At 44.3% G+C, this 20,101-nt stretch overlaps 1 protein-coding gene across 1 annotated transcript in view; it reads left to right on the top strand.

The window, feature by feature from the left end:
• The window catches only part of LPAR1 (lysophosphatidic acid receptor 1), a 50,572-nt gene extending 35,787 nt beyond the window's left edge, over window positions 1-14,785 (top strand). Inside the window, exon 3 of the mRNA XM_050912932.1 lies at window positions 12,888-14,785. Coding sequence (XP_050768889.1) covers window positions 12,888-13,189 — 302 coding nt within the window. The 3' untranslated portion in view covers window positions 13,190-14,785. The remainder of the gene's footprint in view (window positions 1-12,887) is intronic.
• Window positions 14,786-20,101: the final 5,316 nt, after the last annotated feature.

Here is a 20,101-nt window from a genome sequence, read left to right as displayed (position 1 = left end):
TTGTCCCCTTTCTTTGAGCAGACAGCTCAACCCTGCATCTAGAACCTGTTCCCATGGAGTGATCAAAGCAGCATGCCATGCAGATGTGGCCGATGGGCATAGCGTGCAGGATCAGTTGGAGGGGATTAGTTGGATCTAAGGGCCATTCAGAGCATGCAGAACAAATGAGGCTTGCTTTTTGGATGCCACTGCTTTGTCATTCTCTGCATGCAGTCTCAGGCTTTCCAAGTGTGAAACAAATGCTTTCACAGGTATCTCCTGCCTCTGGCAGCCATTGGTGTGGCCTGCACTGTACATAGCTGATCTGCCATATCTGATCGAACTGTTATTAGTGGTTATTCTAAAAAGTAAAGTGCTGCCCTGCTGTACATAATGGTGTTGTGAATTATTACCAGATCAGCTCGGTCCACATCTCAGAGAATTGCTTAAAATCTCTTTTGTATTTTGAAAATTTCTAGACGGTTTCGTTTTCAACTGCCAAAGATTTTACATTGAATGGCATTTAAATCCCTTATCCCTTGAGGACTGAAGTCCCTGGCAAGCAGAGAGTGCTAAAAGGGAAGAATTTTCAAGTTCTTGCCCTGCAGAAGCAGCGTGCTCCCCGGCAGGTCCATGGGGAGCGCTTGCGTGAGCACAGCCACGAGCTCTGCCCTTGCAGCAGCTTGCCTTCTCTGTGTTGCTGTGAGAGACGAGTTGGCTTCCCCCTTAGTCTGAAGACAGGTGACAGTGGAAAATAATTACTGTCGTCTTTGGCAGTCTCATTAGAGAGGCCAAGAGTTCAGTGGCAACAGAGACGGCTCTTTCATGCCCAGCAACAGAAGACCCAGGACAAAGCCGAGCTGCAGTCAAGGCATGCTACAGAGAAGGCAGCAATGTTAACGCCTCTTCCTTGCTTGGTAGATAGGGGCTGGATTTAAATGACTTTTGTCTGTCACTTCTCATGAACACCCCTGAAAGAGATGAAGGTGGCTGGGAATCAGCCCAGTTTTGGCATTGAAAGTATTTCAGTATTCTGCTGCAATACAATTGCTCTTTCATGAGTAGGTGGGAGTAAGTGAACTGAAAGAGAAGACTTAGTGCTTTTTTTCTTTTTCCTTCATTCTTATTGTTCTTTTTTATCATAGCCAAAATCTACAGTCTTTTATGGGGACACTGGAGCAAACTGTGTTCCAGAGGTCAAAGGAGTCACTTCCTCAGAAATATGCAGATTGAGCAACCTTCAAAATAGTATGATAGTGCTCTTTCTTGTGGTTTCAGAGTCTATTTATATAGAAATCTTTAAGCCACAGTGACGCAGGATGTGGTGCTAACACAGTAGCTAAAGGCAAGCACTATTCTTGGACACTTTTAGGTGCCATACTTTGCTTAGCAGGGGTTAAATTTAGAACAGGAGAGCAGACTGCCAAAGGTAGAGCGCTGTTCCCAAAAACCAACTGAAACAGCAGGATCAGTTCAGTATGCCGAATCAAACTCACATCTCCAATAAATGCACAAAGTGTGGGGAAACTTGGTCGTAGTGAGAGGACACATCACTCGTCTAACCCAGAAGCAGTTTTAATGGCTAACCCTTTAAGTGGATGAGACTGGCATTCCCTCGTTTGTAGTGTTGAGGGTGTCTAATGCATTCTGAATTTTTCCTTGCTTTGGTTTTTGCCCGCTTGTCCTGACCTAATGACATAAAGCAGAACTGTGCAAAGCATCACTCCCCCAATAGCTGTGTTCCCAGGGTTTTCCACAGCTGTGTCCTGGTGAGAGAAAGGGCTAGCTGAAGACACACCTTTTTTCCCCCAGTATAATGCATGGTTTGGTAATGTAATTCTTGAAGCTGAGTTGAAATAAAGGCTAAATTTTATCAATGCTGTCTTCTGTGTTTGCCTGAAGACTTTAAATCAATATAGATTCTGTAATGGTAAATAGAAAGAAAATCACAGAGAAGCTGGCACTGGAATCCAGATATTTACCACCAGCAATGAAACATTTCCAGACTTGTTCACTGTATTTCCCATTTTAAGTATGGGAAATACTGTCGTTACCACAGTAAAATTATATGCTGCAGGACGGTAAACACCCTTCTGTCAGGGAAAAAAGTACCTACTGTACACTGTTGCAGTGCTTCTTTCTGCATGATAGTATATTTAATGAGTCCAGAGACTGTCTTCATAGAAATTGATAAAATACTAATCTTTCATTCCCCCTGACACCTAAGGCATAAGCTATAGTATGATGGCATCTTGTCCAGACAAGGAAAATTAGATTTTCCAAGGAAATTCAGAGGTATCTGTGAGAACCAAGAGGTAGCTGCATCCCTTTAAACCATGTCTCATCTTTAGTGTGGAAATATAGACCAAAAGCCATTTTCTGCCCAAGTTACCAGCCTCATCTAGACAGGTTTAGATGAGTACCTACAGAATTAAGTGCTAAAACCTGGAGTTTACCCTTCTGATAAACTGTCAGTATATACTTACCACAAGCAAAATTTGAGTGGTTTTTCACTCAGTGCTTCTCTTGTGAAGTGCAATGCTGTATCTGTATGCTATCCCTCTATTTTATCATTGCTATTTGTAGACACCTCACTGGTAGTCTGATAGCGCAGCAACATCCATACGGCCATGACACTGCTTGGGTGGTGAGGTGTACATGTGACTTCCTATGGCGCCGTTGTTCATGTACAGTCTGTCCAAGGCTGCTTCTGCCTTAAGGCAGTATTTTGATTTGTTAACATTCAGATGAGGAGTAGAAGGTCTTTTTGGGGAGGAGGCTATCCTAATGTATCCAAAAGACAGACTGATTTTCCAGGAAGATTTATTCTGAAGTGATGTCCCCTTAACTAGGAGGGCTTTTCCCCTGTTGTCCACTTCACTCTGGAGCTCGTGCTCTTCATTTTCCCAGAGGAGCACAGCTGTCACAGTGGATTCTGCTTCTTAAAACTGTTTTGTGTAACTGGTCTTAATCCAATTCCCTTGAGGGGTGTCTACCACAGCTTAACCAGCTAGCTATAATCAGATAAATTGCAGTATGGCTATATAAAAATAAAAGCACACACAGTTTTCTTGCAGTTGAGGTAGAGCTGCTATATAATACAGTCATTTTAAGTATCTCTTCCTTTTTGTATCACTTTCTCCTATTCACAGTCTGGTACTAGCATGGGAGAAACAAATTTTATTCCTATTAAGGAAGCAGATAGAGGCTAATATTTTTCTTCTAATATTATTAGTTTCATCTTACGTAAGAATCAAAGCAGTCCTTTACATATTAAATTGCATCCACCCATGCTTCATTTGGAAACTTGTGTTGCAACTGGAGCTTATCCAAACATAATACCAGTAACACTTAGTGTCCTTAACAACAAAAGAAAATACAATTAAACAATCTCTTGTACCAAAGTTGTTTGAAATCTGCTAAACAAACTGTATTGTTTGAGTGCAGCATTGTGACCATCCCTGGGAAAGTACCAGAGTACCGCAGGGGGTATATGGATTTCCAAAGGAAGAGTGGGCAAAACAGGGGTTTTTGAACGTGGCTGTGAATGATTTTTCTGTGATTGAAAACTGCAGGTACTAGAGAAGCAGTGAAACACCCAAGTCCGAAGCATGCTAAATATACCTTGTGGAGGCAGGCAGAACAGAGTCCGGTTTGTGAGCCTGGCCTGCAGGGTGCCAGCTGTCCCGCTCCTGCCTCAGATGACCTCTTGCAGCGAGCCTTCACGTTTGCATAGGCACGTTCGCGTTGCCACCAGACTTGGTCACCTCCAGCTGCCCCACGTCCGGGACTTGAAAGCCTCACCCAGACCCCTAGGACAGGGTCCTCTTGCCGTTCAGGGACGGGTCTGTGCCCCACCCCGTGCCCCAAGTCATGACCATGAGCAATCAGTGCCCTTAAAAGGATCCTGGCTGAGTTTGGACTAGGGGATGCAAGTAGGTTGCCAGGTATGGACTGAAAGGCAGTTTCTTGCTTCTAATTTTCCCCAGTCATCTGTTGCCTGCTTTTCTTTGTCCTGTGTCACCATGACCCAGGGAGGCCAGTACCATGAGCCTCAGGAGCCTCTTATCAGCTGGGCTTTTGTGCTCCTTTTCCAGCCAAGCTCCTGCCACTGTTTTGGGACTGTAGGAGCATTTGTGTCCATAATAGAGCATAAAGGCTCATCTAGAATGCCTGAAAGTTGAAAAAGACACCAGAATTTCCTCTGTGTGTCAGGTTTTTGGCAACAGCGAAACTCCACGGGGACCAGTTTGTCTTTACACAGAAATAAATACTCAGATTACTTTGGCAACAGCCAGGCTTTTATTCAGAGATTAGCTTCACATATCTTTATGAATTTAGAAATCAGTTGGAATCCTGACCATTGGCATTTAATGACTTCCTGTTTTTGTCTAAAATGCTTTTTGTAGATAAAAGGCTTACTTTCTTCTTTTGCGGGGAGCGGTGGGGGGAGCACCGTCTCTCTCCTGCAGTCACTAGATCAGTGGCGAGTTCCGTTTTTCCTTAACAACCTTTTGATTTGAGGGATTCAAATGGATGCGGATAAATTGCCATGGGTTTGAGCATTTGCTTTTCTTTTTGTAAAGCAGTTTGCACGTGCCATCTTTGCAAGGTGTTCTTTAAAACCCCTACAAGCGTTCATTTGAAATGAGGAGGTATTTGAACACCTTTGGTTTGCAGGTGTCAGTTGAAAAACAGTCCTGGTCTCTTCCATTTGCATTAGCACTTGATTTCTCCTTCAGAGATGTCAGCCAAGGAATAGTTGACGGTGGCTGGATCGGCTGGCCGGAGACCAGCAAACTCATTTTGCAGGACTGCGAGCAGCAGGCAGAGAATGACACCAAGCAAGTGTTAACCTGGGCTAGAGTTTAACGAGCACCCATGAAATAAAGAGGTCAGTTCTGACGGCTTGCTTCTGCCCATGTCTCATTTTCTCTTCAGTTTGTTTTGTTTTGTTATCGGTCCTCCCCAGGCTTTTCTGTCTGTTGCTGTTTCAAACTTCAAAAGCTTCAGATACTACAGAGGTACACAAGGGCTTGGAGACCCACACGGTATCTGAAACATCCACAGCTGGTGCCAGGGTCTGTGGAAGGGCCACCCAGGTTCCAGGTGGGAAGACACCCAGCAGATAGGACCTCCAGAAGGAAAGCCAGGAGGCCGAGTGTCAGCGTACCCTCCCTCCAGCACTTGGGAGCAAGCACTCGGGCGGTGAGCGCAAAGTGCTGCAGAGAGTGAGCTCGTGAGGACTCCCGTGGCTGCCATTTACAAGTCCTACTGAGGGAAACCTCCTCTTCATTACCTCAGGTCTGGGCTTGCAAACTGAAGCAGGAAGAGAAGACCAAAGGTGTCGGCCACCCAGAGAAACAGGAAGGTGTGATGGCTGTAGATGCAGCGCCACCGACCACGGGTGTTTTCTGTCTGAGCATCTCCATGCTCAGAGACAGTGGTTGTGCCGCTAGTGGTGCCAATGGGGTTGTTGGCTAACGGTTGTGGTCAGCACCCTGTGAAATGCCACGGTGGGTCAGGTGTATCTTCAGTTGGCCCTGCGTGCAGCAGGTGTAGATACAGAAGTGTGTCTGGTTCAAAAGAAGGGCTTTGACCTAAAGATTTCACTGAGGAATTTATAAGAGTGAGTATTTAAATGATAAATTTTAAGGAGCAATGTGGTGATGTGAGCATTGGAAGAGAACAGCGAGAGCAGAGGCCAGCCTGTAGCAAAGGAGTCTATATACCGGCAGGAGTATTAGTTGTGGTCAAGACTGTATGTCCATTTAGGAAGAGGTTTTTACTTTATTTTATTTTTTCTGAAAAGAAAGAAGGTGATGAGGATTAAAGGGATGAACGGACACAGGTGAAATACTAATATTAAGGCCCAGAATGAGGTGATGCTAACATACACTGGAATGTCACTCTGTCGGCAAGGCTTGCTGCTCTTCCCAGCCCAGCTAGAGCACATTCCCCAAGGAAGCTTTCATGTTAAGCATGTTTTAAACCAGATAAACGGTTCAAGAGGGAAGCAGCCAGGTTTCTCAGAGAGAGGGTGATTTGTTGACAAAGATAGCTATGCCTTAAACACCGAATAAATTCTGTGTACAGGAGTTCAAAGGTGAAGACAGATGTTTGAAGCAGACACATACTGTATTCCTGCTGGGAAGGGGAAATACATTTTGGAGCAAGACATGATTTCTGTGTTCCTACATGATCCAGCCATTATTTTGTGCAAAGTCTGACCAAACTCAACAGCTCAAAATCCCAGAATAGGATTCAGGAAGAGGTTGGAGTGTGCGTGTGCAAATAGCTGTGGAGAAGGTAGGAAATCAGGGAATGGATGCAGTCCTAGCAGAAACTGTTTATTTAAAAATCCCTTTGCAAACCATGGGTGCAGTAGGGTGAAAAATCTGGCAAACCTGTCAACTTTTCATATGAAGTTCAGATACTTGGAAAAGCTGAGGTCAGGATTTTATCTATGACCTGCATGTTCAGAGCTGTTCAGCTCATGGGAGACTAGAACAGGGGTCCCCAGGGATGGGATACATGTAGTGTTGTGAAAGACAAGCTGATAGCTCGTACCACCCGGCTCCTCCCGTATACCCCCTAGTTGTGTATTTTCTCTTATTTGCTTGGGTCCTCTTGCTCCAAATCATCTTATGAGAAGTACATGTAAGATACTGTTGCATGAATATGAATGTAAATTTTATTTAGCTTTGCTTTGTTTCTTATTTCCTGTTTTACACTGCTGGAGATATCCCCCCTTCCTTTCATACACAGTCGCACAAGAGAAATGTTTGGCTTGAAACCCAAAGCGGCCATTGTGTCAAAGTCTCCCAAACACATATCAGAGAAAGCAACATTTTGCACTCAGTCAAAAACTTCAGAAGGAGTGTGCTATGAATCTCTCACTCATTCAAAATTCATACAGCTTCCTTAAATAAAGACACCTTAAATAAATGATGGGGTTTTGATAGCACCCTTTTCAACAAGACCATTCTTACTGGCATGCTGCATGCCGCTCTCCCCCACCTGGGGTATTTTTCAAGGACTGTGTTTCACTGTCATCCTCCCCAAGCCTTTTGGAGTCTGTGCATGGAGAGGCAAGCCTTTCATATCTGAAGTTCTGCAGAATTTGCCAAATGTAGCATAGGATTATTTTACATTTGTTAATCTGGTCCATATGTGGTAGTCACATTTTATTTTTTCACATAAAAATTCCATGGGTGGAAGCAAACCTTACCCCAATGTTGACTATTTCCAGCAGAAACTACAAAAACCAGCAACAACTGTGTTTTCATTCACCAAGAACTATAAGCTATATTGTAGTAATGTTGTGGCAAAATTGAGGAAAATTATGTCAGACTAGAATTAGAAGAATTATTCCTGCAGTCTCTATGTTTACAGCGTGATAAATGATCTTCATGGATCTTTTGCATATATAATAATTCAGCGTTCATTTTAGATTTCATTCTCTAATATTTGTATCTGGGGAAAACCATCCATAGCTATAAATAAGCACTATTTCATGCATTACTTATCTCTATTCATGCTATGCACCAGATAATACGCAGTGTGATAAGGAGGGTTATTGATACAGCTTACAGATGGCTAGGGCATGAAGAAGTGCAGTTGTGTTGCAGCTGATGAGCTTGCTCCTCAGCTAGCATAGCAAGTGGCTTTCCCTGCTAAGAGTGGGATTGTATCGGGATGTGGAAAATGCCAGGCATTTCTGTAGCCCTTTTTGGCTATGGTTTTGTTAAATAAAACAAATCGTCTCCCCATAGCATTGCTTTCAGCCTGCAGAAGGTGCAGCAAGACCCTTCTCCCTGTTGGTAACTGGAAGTGACGCTCAGAGTCCGTTCCTCTCTCGGTCATCAGTGTCCCAGTGGAAGAGGTGGTGTAGCTGCCCGTCTCAAGTGCCGCTCTGAGAACAGGACGGGATTTGGAGAGGACAGTGAGTGGACAAGGGGAGGTGAGCGACAGCGGCAGAACGTAAATGTCCCTGCAGTTCAGCTGGAATGGGTCTTCTCTGTCTTTCTTATGGTAGTGCCTTATCCTCTTTCTGTAATCTTAACTGCAAACACAAGTGAGATCTTTTTTCCTCTTTCTCTCCTCTTACTCCCTAAAAGAGGCCCTTTCCATATTTTTCCCCTCCATACAGACTTCTCCATATGAGGAATTTGCACAGTGAGTATGAGGCCATGCCAGAAATCAGTAGAGTCAGGGTCAACACGCAAGATGGGTGGAAGAGTGCACACAAAAGGGACACAATATGGTTAAGCAGGAGAAAAGGGGTGTTTCAGAATAGGTGTGCATTGACAAGAGCTGCATCCCACAGGAGCCTCCAAGGGATGGCAGTGTGTGACTTGGCAGGGGCAGAAGCACTTCTTTTGCTGTTGTGAGTTAAAGGAAAATAAACGTTCATGGAATAAACGCAGACATACCCTGTCCAAGGCAAAAGGCAAAAAAAAAAAAAAAAATGCTGCTTAGGAAATGCTTCGCCTGCTAACCTGAGAAGTTTCATGAGTAGCCATCCAGTCTGGTATCCTAGTAATGAGTGACTAGTTCATCAGTGTTCTCATGTAGCTTGTTTCTTTTCTGCTGCTGGTTTTTGGAGTAGTTTTCTCTTTTGTTTTTCTAGTCACTCATTTTTGTGTGATTTATCATGGTTGGTTTCATATGCCTACTGCCCACAACAGTTTTTACTCTCTTGCAATCTTTACTCTCTGGCTGTGAGGCCATGCCATGCTTACCCAGGAGTTTCCAAGCATCCAACTGCCGTGGAAATACAACCCGCACTGGTGCACCAGACGAGGGTTCAAGCCAGATGTGATGTAGTCATATCATGGTCATTGGAAAGCCCCCAGTGGACTTCTGCCATAGCGCAGCAAGACAGACTATGCATGAGGAGTTGGAGTTTCAGCCCTGGCTGAGAGGTATCACACAGCAACAGAAAGTGAGATTAGTGTCATGACTGCTTTGTTGTAACTCAGATTTCCTGCTGTAAAACATGCTTCTCAGTCTACAGGGACCCTTCCCCTCTTGTCTCCTTCAATCTTTTTAAAAGATGCAGTGCCCTTTCTCTGGTTTCCTGAAGCTTTCCTGTCTCATGGCTAGCCATTTTCCCCTCAGCCTGATGGGCATTTCTTCCTCACTCAGCCCTCTCTTGCCAGACCCTCGGGGCAGACCTTGGCCACGCACCATAGGGATGTTCCTCCTGCTGCAGTTGAACAGCTCGGTCAGCTTCATGCGGTGCTAGCGCCTCTAAGGACTGCCAGGGTTGGAGGTGTCACCCCAAGGTGCTATCTGTCCAGGCAACAGTGCTCTTCAGCCACCCAAGGACATAGTACCTGCAATTTTATTTGTGCATGTTGGGCTCTCCTAGTGCCATGGCGTGACACTGACATATCCACAAAGATGAGCAGATTTGATTTCACTGAATGCAATAGATCTGCTTTGTATGTCATTGTAACGTGGGTTTGACCAAGTTTGTAAAATGTTAAGATGCACCTGGAAATTACTCACACTGTACTTTGGGCTGCTCTCAGTTCTGTTCCTGAGCAGAAAAATACATCAAGATTTCAGTGTATGCTTAAGGCTTTTCAGTATATGGCAGCAGGAAGCTTTTGGATCTCATTGTTTTATTAGATGTGATATTTTTAGATCTTCATTCTTGGTGAAATCAATGCACAACAGATTTCTGGAAGGGGAAGAATTTAACCTCACTTTTAGCTTAGTAACACTTTACTTTGACAAATATTCCAAGTGAGAAGTAGAAAAAATAAATTTCAAGCTTTTTTCCCTTCCAGGGAAAGAATTCCATGTTTAACAGATGATATTTCCTAAATCTGAAGTAATAGGAGCCTGACATTTTTATGTTACTTGCATTGTACCTAATTCAAACATGCCCTTACCGTGAGTGGTGCTTTCCAGTATTTTCCAGGGTACTGACAGTTAAATAACAAGTGAGAAAACCAGAGGTATTGTTTGTGTCACCATTTGCAAGCACTTAACTTAATAAGCCACAGGAGCCATTAGCATGGTGGGAAGTTTTGCTAGGAAAATCCCAGGGGCTAAAGTAAAACAAAACCCACTAGACTGAATGGGGCTGGCTTCAATGGCTTTTACTTCCCAATAACAAATGAGCTGTCTGTTCAGAAGCTTGAAGCTAGCCCTGTTTGCACAAAGGTGCGGTCCTGGATGCTCTGTGCTCCTCTGCTGCCACAGCTTCCACGTGGAGGAAACAGGTTGGAAAGTCAGCCTGGTCTGCAGCTGGGGGCCAGGGCAGTGGAAAGCCCGCGTTACCCAAGCGGGTCTGGAGCTGGGCAGTGTGGGTTTCTTCTCCTCTCGACACCCTGGCTGCCAGCGCATCATTGACCCAACCTCCAGGCCTGGCGTGAGCAGCAGGGTGACAACTTGCAGAATAATGACTTCTGTTCTCTTCCAAAGCTGGGTGGGAATGCGAGCCTGTGTTTTTATCTTTTTTCAGTGTAGCATGAGCTGCACAGAGCATTTACTTGCCTGCTTAACCACAGTCCACTTTTTCTTGAGTGCAACCATGTCAAGCCTCAGCATACAGGTTATTGGATCTGTCTGAGATACTGAGGAGCCCAGAGAGGCTCAGAAACTCCACCTGAGACCAGTGTTCAGTGCAGTGGGCTGCATGTGGACTTTTGTCAAAGACTTTGGGGCTTTCTGAGGGCCAAATGCCTACCTGCCTCACCATACTGCTTCTTGTTGTTGCTGCTTTTAACATACCCAAAAATGATAGCAACAGAATGTTCTGTTTGGCATATTTAGTTTCTCAATAATAGATTTGAAAAAAAACCAACCAAAAAAAAATTGTTGGAAAATTGGAAGCTTTCAATTGCAACTTTGAACAACGCTAGGAGAGCTTTCCTGTCAGCTCCATTGTTCCCACATTGGACTTTTCTGCTACAGGCCTGGTGAGGATGCTGTCATCATCTTTTGTCCTTGACTGTAGATCCCATGACTTGCAGTGTTCCCGTCTCTGATGTTGTTCTCCCGAGGCAGCCTGTAATGAAGAAAATACATGCTCAAGCTGGAACAAAGTCCGCCGCTGCCTCACTAGCTAGGAGGTTGAACACAACATGCACAGTTTCAGCATTGGCTTGGTTTCTGCAGAAACCAGCTCAGCAGAGCTGTTCCGTGCAGAGGGCAGCCTCTGTATCAATGCGGACAATCCTGCAAATAAAGAGATGCAGTTTTCTACTCTTCTGGTACAAGGAAGGGACAAAAGACCGTAGTCCTTTGCATGGCTTTCAAGTACTCTTGTCTAGGACTGCTGGAATCTGAAAGAGCTGCAGACAAAAGCTATGAAGTGGATTCATGTGTTTGATGCCACCTCGGCGTGGGAGAGTTTCATCCCTATGCTGTAAAATTGCTGCCATCCCCTAACAAAGTCATTGGCCAAAGACATCGGTGCTTTGTACTGGCAGCTGGCAGTTCGCCTCCCAGCTTCTTTCCCGTTGCGAGCTTTGTTGGTCAGAAAAGTGATGGCATTGAGTGGCACTGTGGCACCATCAGTTGCAAGCAAGCTCAGTTTAGGGATGCTTTTTGGTATGTAGAAATCTTGTGTGTGGTTGCCTGGTTGGCAACCAGTGTCTGTAGCTGGGCACACCCTGTGTGTTTGCAAAGCCCTTCCGAAAACGTTCTTCTGTTTGATCTAGGTGGGTTTGGTATCCAAACAGAAAGGTGTCTACACAGCTTACAGCCGCCACTGCCCAAGCTGGAAATAGCTGGCACCTCCTTGGCAGGCACAGCAAGAAGTCTGCGTGCTGCGGAGACTGACTGTAGTCAGCTGCTAGACCTAGAGATGCTAGAGAGCATCACTGCAGAAAAAATGGAGGCAGTATGTTAACAAATAAATACCACAGTGACAGGAGAACCTGTTTGAAAACAGCCCTCACCGGGTAGTGCTGGGAAGCCCTTATTGCTGCTGCCTGCACTAAGCCTGCCTGCTGATGATAAGACCTTGGTTTCCACCTCAGTCAAGCATGTCAGCCTGGAAAATCTCAGGAGCACTGTCTTCATTCTGACATGACTGGTGTGTAGGGGCTTCCCCAGCAGTGCTTATATTTAAAACCTCTTTAACCTTGCAAGGAGTTAGCATCTTTGTTTAACTCAGTGCTCCCAATAAAGTGCAAGGCATTTGATTTCATTTCTGCATTGAACTCTGAATTTTGTTCTGGGCTTTATTCCCCTCAGAGCTTTGCAAAGCAGAGAAAGGAGGGGGAAGCATTTTAATCAGGGTAAGGCTCTTTGGCATTTACACTATTGAAGCCTGAGGAGCCTCTGAATTTCTATTGAATAGAGCCCTAAGAAAAGAAGTAGATCTGTTGAAGGACGGCATTTCAGTGGAAGAAGGATGTGTGTTTAGGACTTTCCATTACATAATGGGGCTGAAATGGATTAACAAGACCCAGGCTTTCTTTTTCTTGAGAATTGCTGCCTGCACCACTCTTTTTCTATTACTGATGCTTCAGTCACAGCACTCACAGAAAGGTTTTCTTTGTTGTTATTAGTTTGAGAAGTAAATTGCAGCATTGTTTCTCCTGATCAAGAGATTGATTAGTCAGAGATCTCTAGCTGAAGGGAAAAAATGTTCCTCATTATCAACTTTAAATGCAAATATATTTGCCAAGCAGAGTTTCACATGGTGAGTGTAGGGGGGAATGTCTTGCTCTTTTGATGTGCTGCCCATAACCATTTACAGATCTTTGAAAGGCATCCGTCTCATCAGGTCAGTGAAGAAATAGTGTGGGAACGATACTCCTGAAAGAGAAAATTAACCGTTGCCACTTCCAGTTGGATGGTTCTCATAGTGTTTGACGGGTAATGGTGCATTAGTATATTTGTGGATTTTGTTGTGTTTTGTCTGCTCTTTCTCTTCCTAGGTGCTTTCATAATCTGCTGGACCCCAGGATTAGTCTTGCTGCTCCTTGATGTTTGCTGTCCCCAGTGCAACGTCCTGGCCTATGAAAAATTCTTCCTGCTCTTGGCAGAGTTCAACTCCGCCATGAACCCCATCATCTACTCCTACCGGGACAAGGAGATGAGCGCGACCTTCAAGCAGATCCTCTGCTGCCAGCGCAGCGAGAGCGCCAATGGCCCCACCGAAGGCTCGGACCGGTCAGCGTCCTCGCTCAACCACACCATCTTGGCTGGTGTCCACAGCAACGACCACTCAGTGGTGTAAAACTGCAGCCAGCTGCGTGGCCGACAAAGAGCAGCGGGCAATGCCATGGAGCAGGGTGGGTGCATGGCCCTGGGGAAGGTAACCCACTCACAAGATTTTCTCAAACACTAATGGACTAGAAGTGCTTCTTTTCCAGGGAGCCCAACACACCAGCGCAGTCCACCCCATCTGCAGGACTGGCCGTGCTGCAAGGCCTTTGATTTCTACTTTCAAAAAGTAGAAGGCAGATGCCTTGTGGCGGAGGTCATCGATAGCCCATGGAAAGCCTCGCTGAGACTTTGTCGGACTTCGCTGCATCTTGGTGCCAGTCTGAATCAACTGATTAATTAAGCTTATACCTGCTTCACTGCATTTACATGTAGCCACTTAGTCTTTTTAAAAAGGGAGTAAAGGGGATAAAAGTATGCCTATCATTTAATAGACATGTAATATTTATCACCATCAGCATGCTTGTGATGAACATTTTCTGTGCAGGGAGTAAAACTGTGCTCTAGTCTTCGTATCCTTAGCCACACTGCCATAACTAAAGTAAAAACAAAAGTATTTTTTTCTAATACAGGCAACAGGAAGATGATGGAAACTGACTCTTCTTACCTTCATTACTGGTGTTAGAGAGCATGCATGATCTGTGTGTATGCAGATTGTTTTAATTATGAAAAAAAAAAAGCTCGTTGTAAAGTCTGCAGGAAAGTAGAAAAGCATAGACTGTATTCCAGTGTTTGTTTAGATTATGAAATAAACAGTACTCTAGTCACAAGGTATTTAACGTTCTTCTTTGAAGTGCGGTATGAAATGTGTAACGTGTGAGGGGTCCCAAGTTTTTCATGGACAAGTTCTTAAAGTAGGACACATCCCTAAGGCCCTTGGAGGGCTACAGTCAGGTTGGTAGCTTTAAAAAAAAAAAGTATTTATGGCATTGGAATGCTTTTCTTGTTCATGGCAGAAAGCAAAGGGATTTTTAATGTGAAAAAAATGTATACGTTTTTATGGAACCTTTCTTGTAGTTGAAAACAAAACACTTGCATTTTTGCACTGAGAAATATTTGTAGGGTATCTTTTAAATGATGTACCCTTCATTTCAAAAGCAGTGGGCTACTAAGAATCAAGGCACAATTTTATTTTGTAAAGTCAAGACAACATAGGTAGTCGTCTATTGCAAATGACTGGACTGTGCTACATATAATAGCCACACATGCACATTGTTATAAATAGCTAAGCTAACAGATGGATTTTTTCATATATGGCTGTTTCAAAGAGAAATGCCACTTGTGTGAATCTTGGTTACCAAGAATCAGTGACATTAATCAAAACTCCTGGACAGGGGTAAATGTGAGCAAAGATGGGATCTTGCTGATAAAAAACTTGGGACCTTTCTCTGGGAAACTGTGTGTTCTCCTAACAATGTAAAATATATCAACAGTAAATTCCTGGGGCCATTTTCCTCATTGTAATTTGCCTCTATAACAAAACAAAACAAAACAAAACAAAATCAGAGGTGTATCCTTCAATGTACTGTACTGGAATGTAACATAAGGGATAATATTCTCCCATTTGGGCAGGGAAGAAATGGAGGGGAGAGGATCAGCCCAGCAAAAAGCAGAGGTTTTAGCGTCTCTTGCTTGTGAGAGATGCTTGGATTTTACCATTCCAAGCATAAAATAGCTTGGAAAAGGCAGTTCCTTGCTGAGGGAGGGAAGAGCAGCAAGTGAGCAAAACCTCTCTCCACTGAATAAAGTGAGAGTTTTGCCACTGCTTTCAGTAAAACTGAAATTCACCTGTACTGTCAAGCCAAATTTGTGTGGACACTGTGGAAGATGGAGTGGGGAGAGAGGATAAACGCAGTATTATCTGCCAGTTGACCAAGGTATTGAATGTCGCACTTGCTTTGGACAAAACAGCTCTTTTTTCTGACTGTATGTGAGAGCAAGTGAATGTAAAGGTTGATTTCTTTTTTATCCACATAACTACTGAGAAAGAGAAGAACAGGCTGTATGAACTTTTTCATTTAAAAGCATCTGCTTGCTAAGCCACTCATAAAGTTTTCCTAGTGCCTGCGTGATGTTTGAGCTAGTGCAGGTAAGCAGAAGAAAGGAGAGGGTAAGAGTGCCTCCAAAGACAGGGGACATCTGACCTGAAAAACAATTTCCTTTTCTCAGGAGCGCTCAGAGTTGCTTTCTTCCCTGGATCCAGGGAGAGCACTTTTTCCTGTCCCCAACTTCCCCACAAAAGAAGGACATCACAGACACTTTGGGGGGGGGGGAGGGTTGCCCCTTCCAAGTGTCTTTTTACTGCTGTTTGCATGCTCTTCATTGAATCTCTCCTGGATGGGGTGGGAGGATGATGTTAAGAAATAGCAGCAAATCATTCACGCTAGTTTACCGTGCTGAAAGTGTGGTGGTTTTGGAGAGGCCATGGGTGAATAATTTTAAACCAGGGGTGCGATCATTTGTGACACACGGGTGGGTCCAGAGGCCCCTTGTGAAGACGGATGCCCAAGGAGGCTTTTCTTTTTTCATTGTAATTGCGACAGGTGGCAGTTGCTGCCTAGGTACATTGATCAGCCCTTCTCCAAGGAGGCACTCAACAAGTCAAGAAGCTGGACCTTTTGAACTCTTAACAGCAGTTAAATTTCAGTCATGGGGTACATTAATCTGGGAGCACTTCTGGCAGCAGGTGGCTTTTTCTTCTAAAAGGTGAAGTGCAATGCTTTAGATCAAAGGCAACAGGATGCAAACGTTGCTTGTACGATTCCACTAGAGGAACTCACTGAGCATGTGGCTGCTGTTTAAAAATTTAATTACTGCTTTGTTTTGTTGACATGATCTCCCTACGTCCTTGAGAAATCTGATCTGTGGATTGAGTGTTTCTTTGCAAGCTAATGAAATTAAAGCTGCTGTGAGCAAAGAGAATAAAAACCAGAGCTTGGAATAGAAGGATTCATTTGCTCTCTTCTTTAGAGTGGTTCCCATGCCACTTGGTTTCGTCTCAGAGTTTTTTTAACTTTCGCTTCTCTGTTCAGATTTTCCAGCTTCATTGTGCAGTTGTAGAACTCACTTCTGCTATGTGAAAACATGGTGCGAAGTACTTAGGGAAAAAAAATTGCTCCACTTATTTTTACTTATCTCAAATCCTTCAAAAGGTTTTAGAAGACTTCTTAAAATACCAGCGATCCTCCCACAGTCATTAAAATTCTTCTGTTGCTGGCTGCCTCTGGCCCAAGTAAATCCTCTTGAAGTTTAAATGTAATGGTGTTTGTTTCAGCAACTGTAGCGGTGGGGAGTTGTGTATTAAAAGGAATACAGCTGGTGAAATCATTTGCAGGTCAAAGAAAATGTGGTTTTCCTACTTCGTTTTTTCAGTGGCAGCACAAGTCTGAAAACTAATTGAAAAGATTGCTTTTGAATGAAGGATTATTAAGTAGAATTTTAACTCCCTGTTGCTATCACATTTAGAGAGGCTGGGTGACCCATTGGTCCACAAAGCTGTTAATCACAGCATTTACACACGAAAAGTTGAAAATATATTCTGTGTTTGACACATTGCATTTCTTGTCAACCCCTTTTTTGCTCCATGTTGTCTGAGATCTCTTGGTCACTTCAGGGCTGGCTGCTAACTGGGATGCTCAAAGCTGGGCAGATAGCTAGCACAAGGAGAAAGGGCAGACCAATTAAGAGTTTTTTCAGTGATTCCTAAAACCGGGCACACCTGTCTGTCCATAGTGCACCAGTAACAGGGTTTTTTAAATAGTTGCCCCAAGATCCACCATTGTTTTTTTAACTATGTCTTTCCCAACTAGTCACAGCTGTGGCACTGCTTAAACAAGCTGGTGGCGAAGGTTTGGCATAGGTCACTTGGTGAAAAAGAAAGGGCAGGCATGCTATGCTCAGGGTGCAAACTAAGCCTGGGTAACTTGGGTGTCAAAGAGGAAAAGACATATTTTTATGTCCGGTATCTTAGTTCTGCTTCCCCTCCAAAGTAACTTTTCAATATCAGCGTAAATTTCTCCCAGTATGGCATTGCACTGAGATGAAACTTTTCGGGTCACTCCAAGGAGTATGTCTTTTGGTCTGTACCTCTGTGGTGGTCAGGGGGGGTTAGTCACGGCCACTCTGGGTCCCAGGAGCAATCTGTCATGGGCTCTGCTTCTGAACCAGGTTTTGTAGCTTCTTCTGATCTCTGTGTTGCCCCAGAAGTACACTACCAGATACCAGGCTTAACTACTGTAAAGCCAGCTGGGGTTCCTCTCTGCGACGCTGCCACCACCAGCTCTGTCTGTTCTCACTGCAGTAGGTGTCCATGGACTAAAACCACGCTGCTTTTTCTGTGAAAGAAATAAAAGCCCACCCAGCAGGTTGTTCTCCCCAGCTGGGATTAAAGAGGTAACCACCAGATGGAGAGGTTTTGATGCAAACACCCGTAGCCTGTCTTTCAATCACTGTGAATCAAGGTGATGCAAAGCAGAGCGGGCAAAGGCATTTCTCTAGGGCATCATCCCCACCCCATGCCGAGGCGTGACTCTGTCCCCGTTGTACCTGTTGTTCCTTTGGGTCCCTTCTGACCATGAGACGGGATGGAGCTGGCAGAGGTCAGCCTTAGCGGACTGGCTTTTTTCCACCTGCTGCAGAAGTAACATAACCCAAACACAAACTTTTCCTTTCTGGTCCTCCTAAGGGCTTTCCTGTTGAGCAATTTGCAATTGCAAGTCTACCTATCATGTCCTTTCCAATCAGTTCTTGCCATTAGCAATCAGTCTGTGCTATACGCTGATGTCTGTACAGAGGGGCTTTGCAACTGCAATCATCTCATTTGTTCAGCCAAATTGCCCAGGCTTTACCATTTGATTGGAAAGGCCGCTTCCAATAAACAGCTTAAAGAGTATTAACTCTCACACCTGTCCACCCATGCCTCCTCAGGAAAAAGTACCCTTTCCTGTCCTCCCATTTTCTTCTCTTAGAGGATTTTCCAAGAAGTTATTCACCCAGCTCCAGTGTTCTAAGTCTATCAAGGAGAAAAAAAGAGGTTTATATTAAAAAAAAAACAAACCAAGGATATTAAACTATGCTGCTGTCTTCTGTGGTATATGGAAATCCAACCCGCTGATAAGCTGCTAGCATTTTAACAAGAGCCTCCATGAAATGTTCCCATTTGCCTGTGATAAACTGATAACCAGAAGTGTATGTGGGAGACTCAGGAATCCGTTCATTTGTTTTCCTGTTTAAACAAAACCATGTTTATAACTCACAAGTATGAAGAGAGCCAATGAGGTTTGGCAAACAATTTTGCTATTAAGTGCACTTACTGTAAATGTTTAGAGGTTGTATCTAGTACAATAAAGTATTTAGCATGTGTAATATGGAGTGTGCAAGAAATACCCTTCATCGGGAGAGCTGGTATTTTGGATGTGGAGGGGAATTACTCAAAAAGCATGTCTGTGAAGGCATGGCCTGGTCTGTTCCTGGAGATAGCATAGGGCTGAAACACAGGGACAATGAAGGGGTGGGTTATTTCCAGTAAATCACTTAATAATCAGTTCTGTTCCTGATTCCTACCTGCCCACCTTCCTTCCTTTCAAGTCCACATTTGCATCTTTTAACCTCAGGCCTCCTCTTGTCGCTACATAGAAAAGTTTTCCTGCACAGAGAAAACAAGCCTCCTGCCTCTTTTCCCTCTCCCTCTTCTTTCCTTTCTCCCTCTCCCTTCTCCCTTCTCCCTTCCCTTTCCTTTCCTTTTTTGCTATGCATGGACATGTTTGTCCTAGAATGGGTCCCCAGTTTTGATTTAACCGTAGAAGGTCATATATTGACTAAAGCAAAGCTGGATGGCTTATATATAGAAATTAATGTGTCCACACACAGATTTGAAAAGCCATAGGAAGGAGGAAGAACTGAAAAAAAAGTATTATTTCAATGCTGTTTGAGCACAGCTGGTTTAAGACTCTATGCTAATTCCTATTTCACATTTTGAAGAAAAGAGGTCTTAGGTAAAGGGTTGATTAACCCCCTGCCTTTTGTTAGAGAAACTAATCACTACACACTGAGAGAAACCAAGTGTCTGCCTCAGCAAAATAACAGAAAATAAAGTTGGCGTTCCTGAGGTAAAATTGCAGTACTAGTCACTCAGGGCATTATTAAAAAAGGGAAGATTTCAATTTTTTCCTCTCCCCAAACCCTGGTGATTCATGACTAATGCCCTGGTGCTGGGCTTTCTATGACATGGCATGTGTAATGTAAAGCAGCCCCATAGAGCTTGATTGCTGGACATAACAAGCAGAAAGCCAAAACACACAATTGCTAAATAAACCACGCCTCATGAAAATGCACTGCAATGCCTCTGGGATTTTTTGTTTTAACCCCTGGATCACCATTTGCTGGCAAAGTCAGACTGTTTATATGGCGATCTGTTAACATTAAATACACAACACATGCAGCAATGCAGGATGCAGCCTCAGTGCGCAGTAGGCAGCATGCAGAGCAGGAGCTCGGAGAGCCAGCATGTTTGGGATGACGATGCCCAGAGCCCGCAGCACACTCCCCAGCATCGCATGGGCCAACCCCCCCCATGCTGCTTTGTGCCTTCTGAGATCTGCCCCTTCAGGCCAGGTGTGGCTGGGAGGGCAGAACTGCTGCAGATGAGCTGGTCCCAGCAGGAACAGATGCGAATCAGCCTCTTCCACTTTTGTCTACAGCCTTACTCTTCTTAACTGCTTAGCCTTCACCTGGTGATGGATCTGCTGCTCCCTCCTCTACTTGTTGCATGCTCAACCTCTTGCCGGACTTTCTTGTCACCCCTCCAAAGAGCCCTTCCAGCTCCTCATTCGTGTTGCTTTTCTCTGCACCTCCTCCAGGTAGCCTAAACCGTCTCTGAATCAAGCTGCAAGGCAAATGCCAGGTGCTTTCCACTACAGATATGGTT

The sequence above is a fragment of the Gymnogyps californianus genome, chromosome Z, assembly GCF_018139145.2.
Source record: "Gymnogyps californianus isolate 813 chromosome Z, ASM1813914v2, whole genome shotgun sequence".
NCBI lineage: Eukaryota > Metazoa > Chordata > Aves > Accipitriformes > Cathartidae > Gymnogyps > Gymnogyps californianus.
This window is presented reverse-complemented; position numbering and strand designations above follow the sequence as displayed.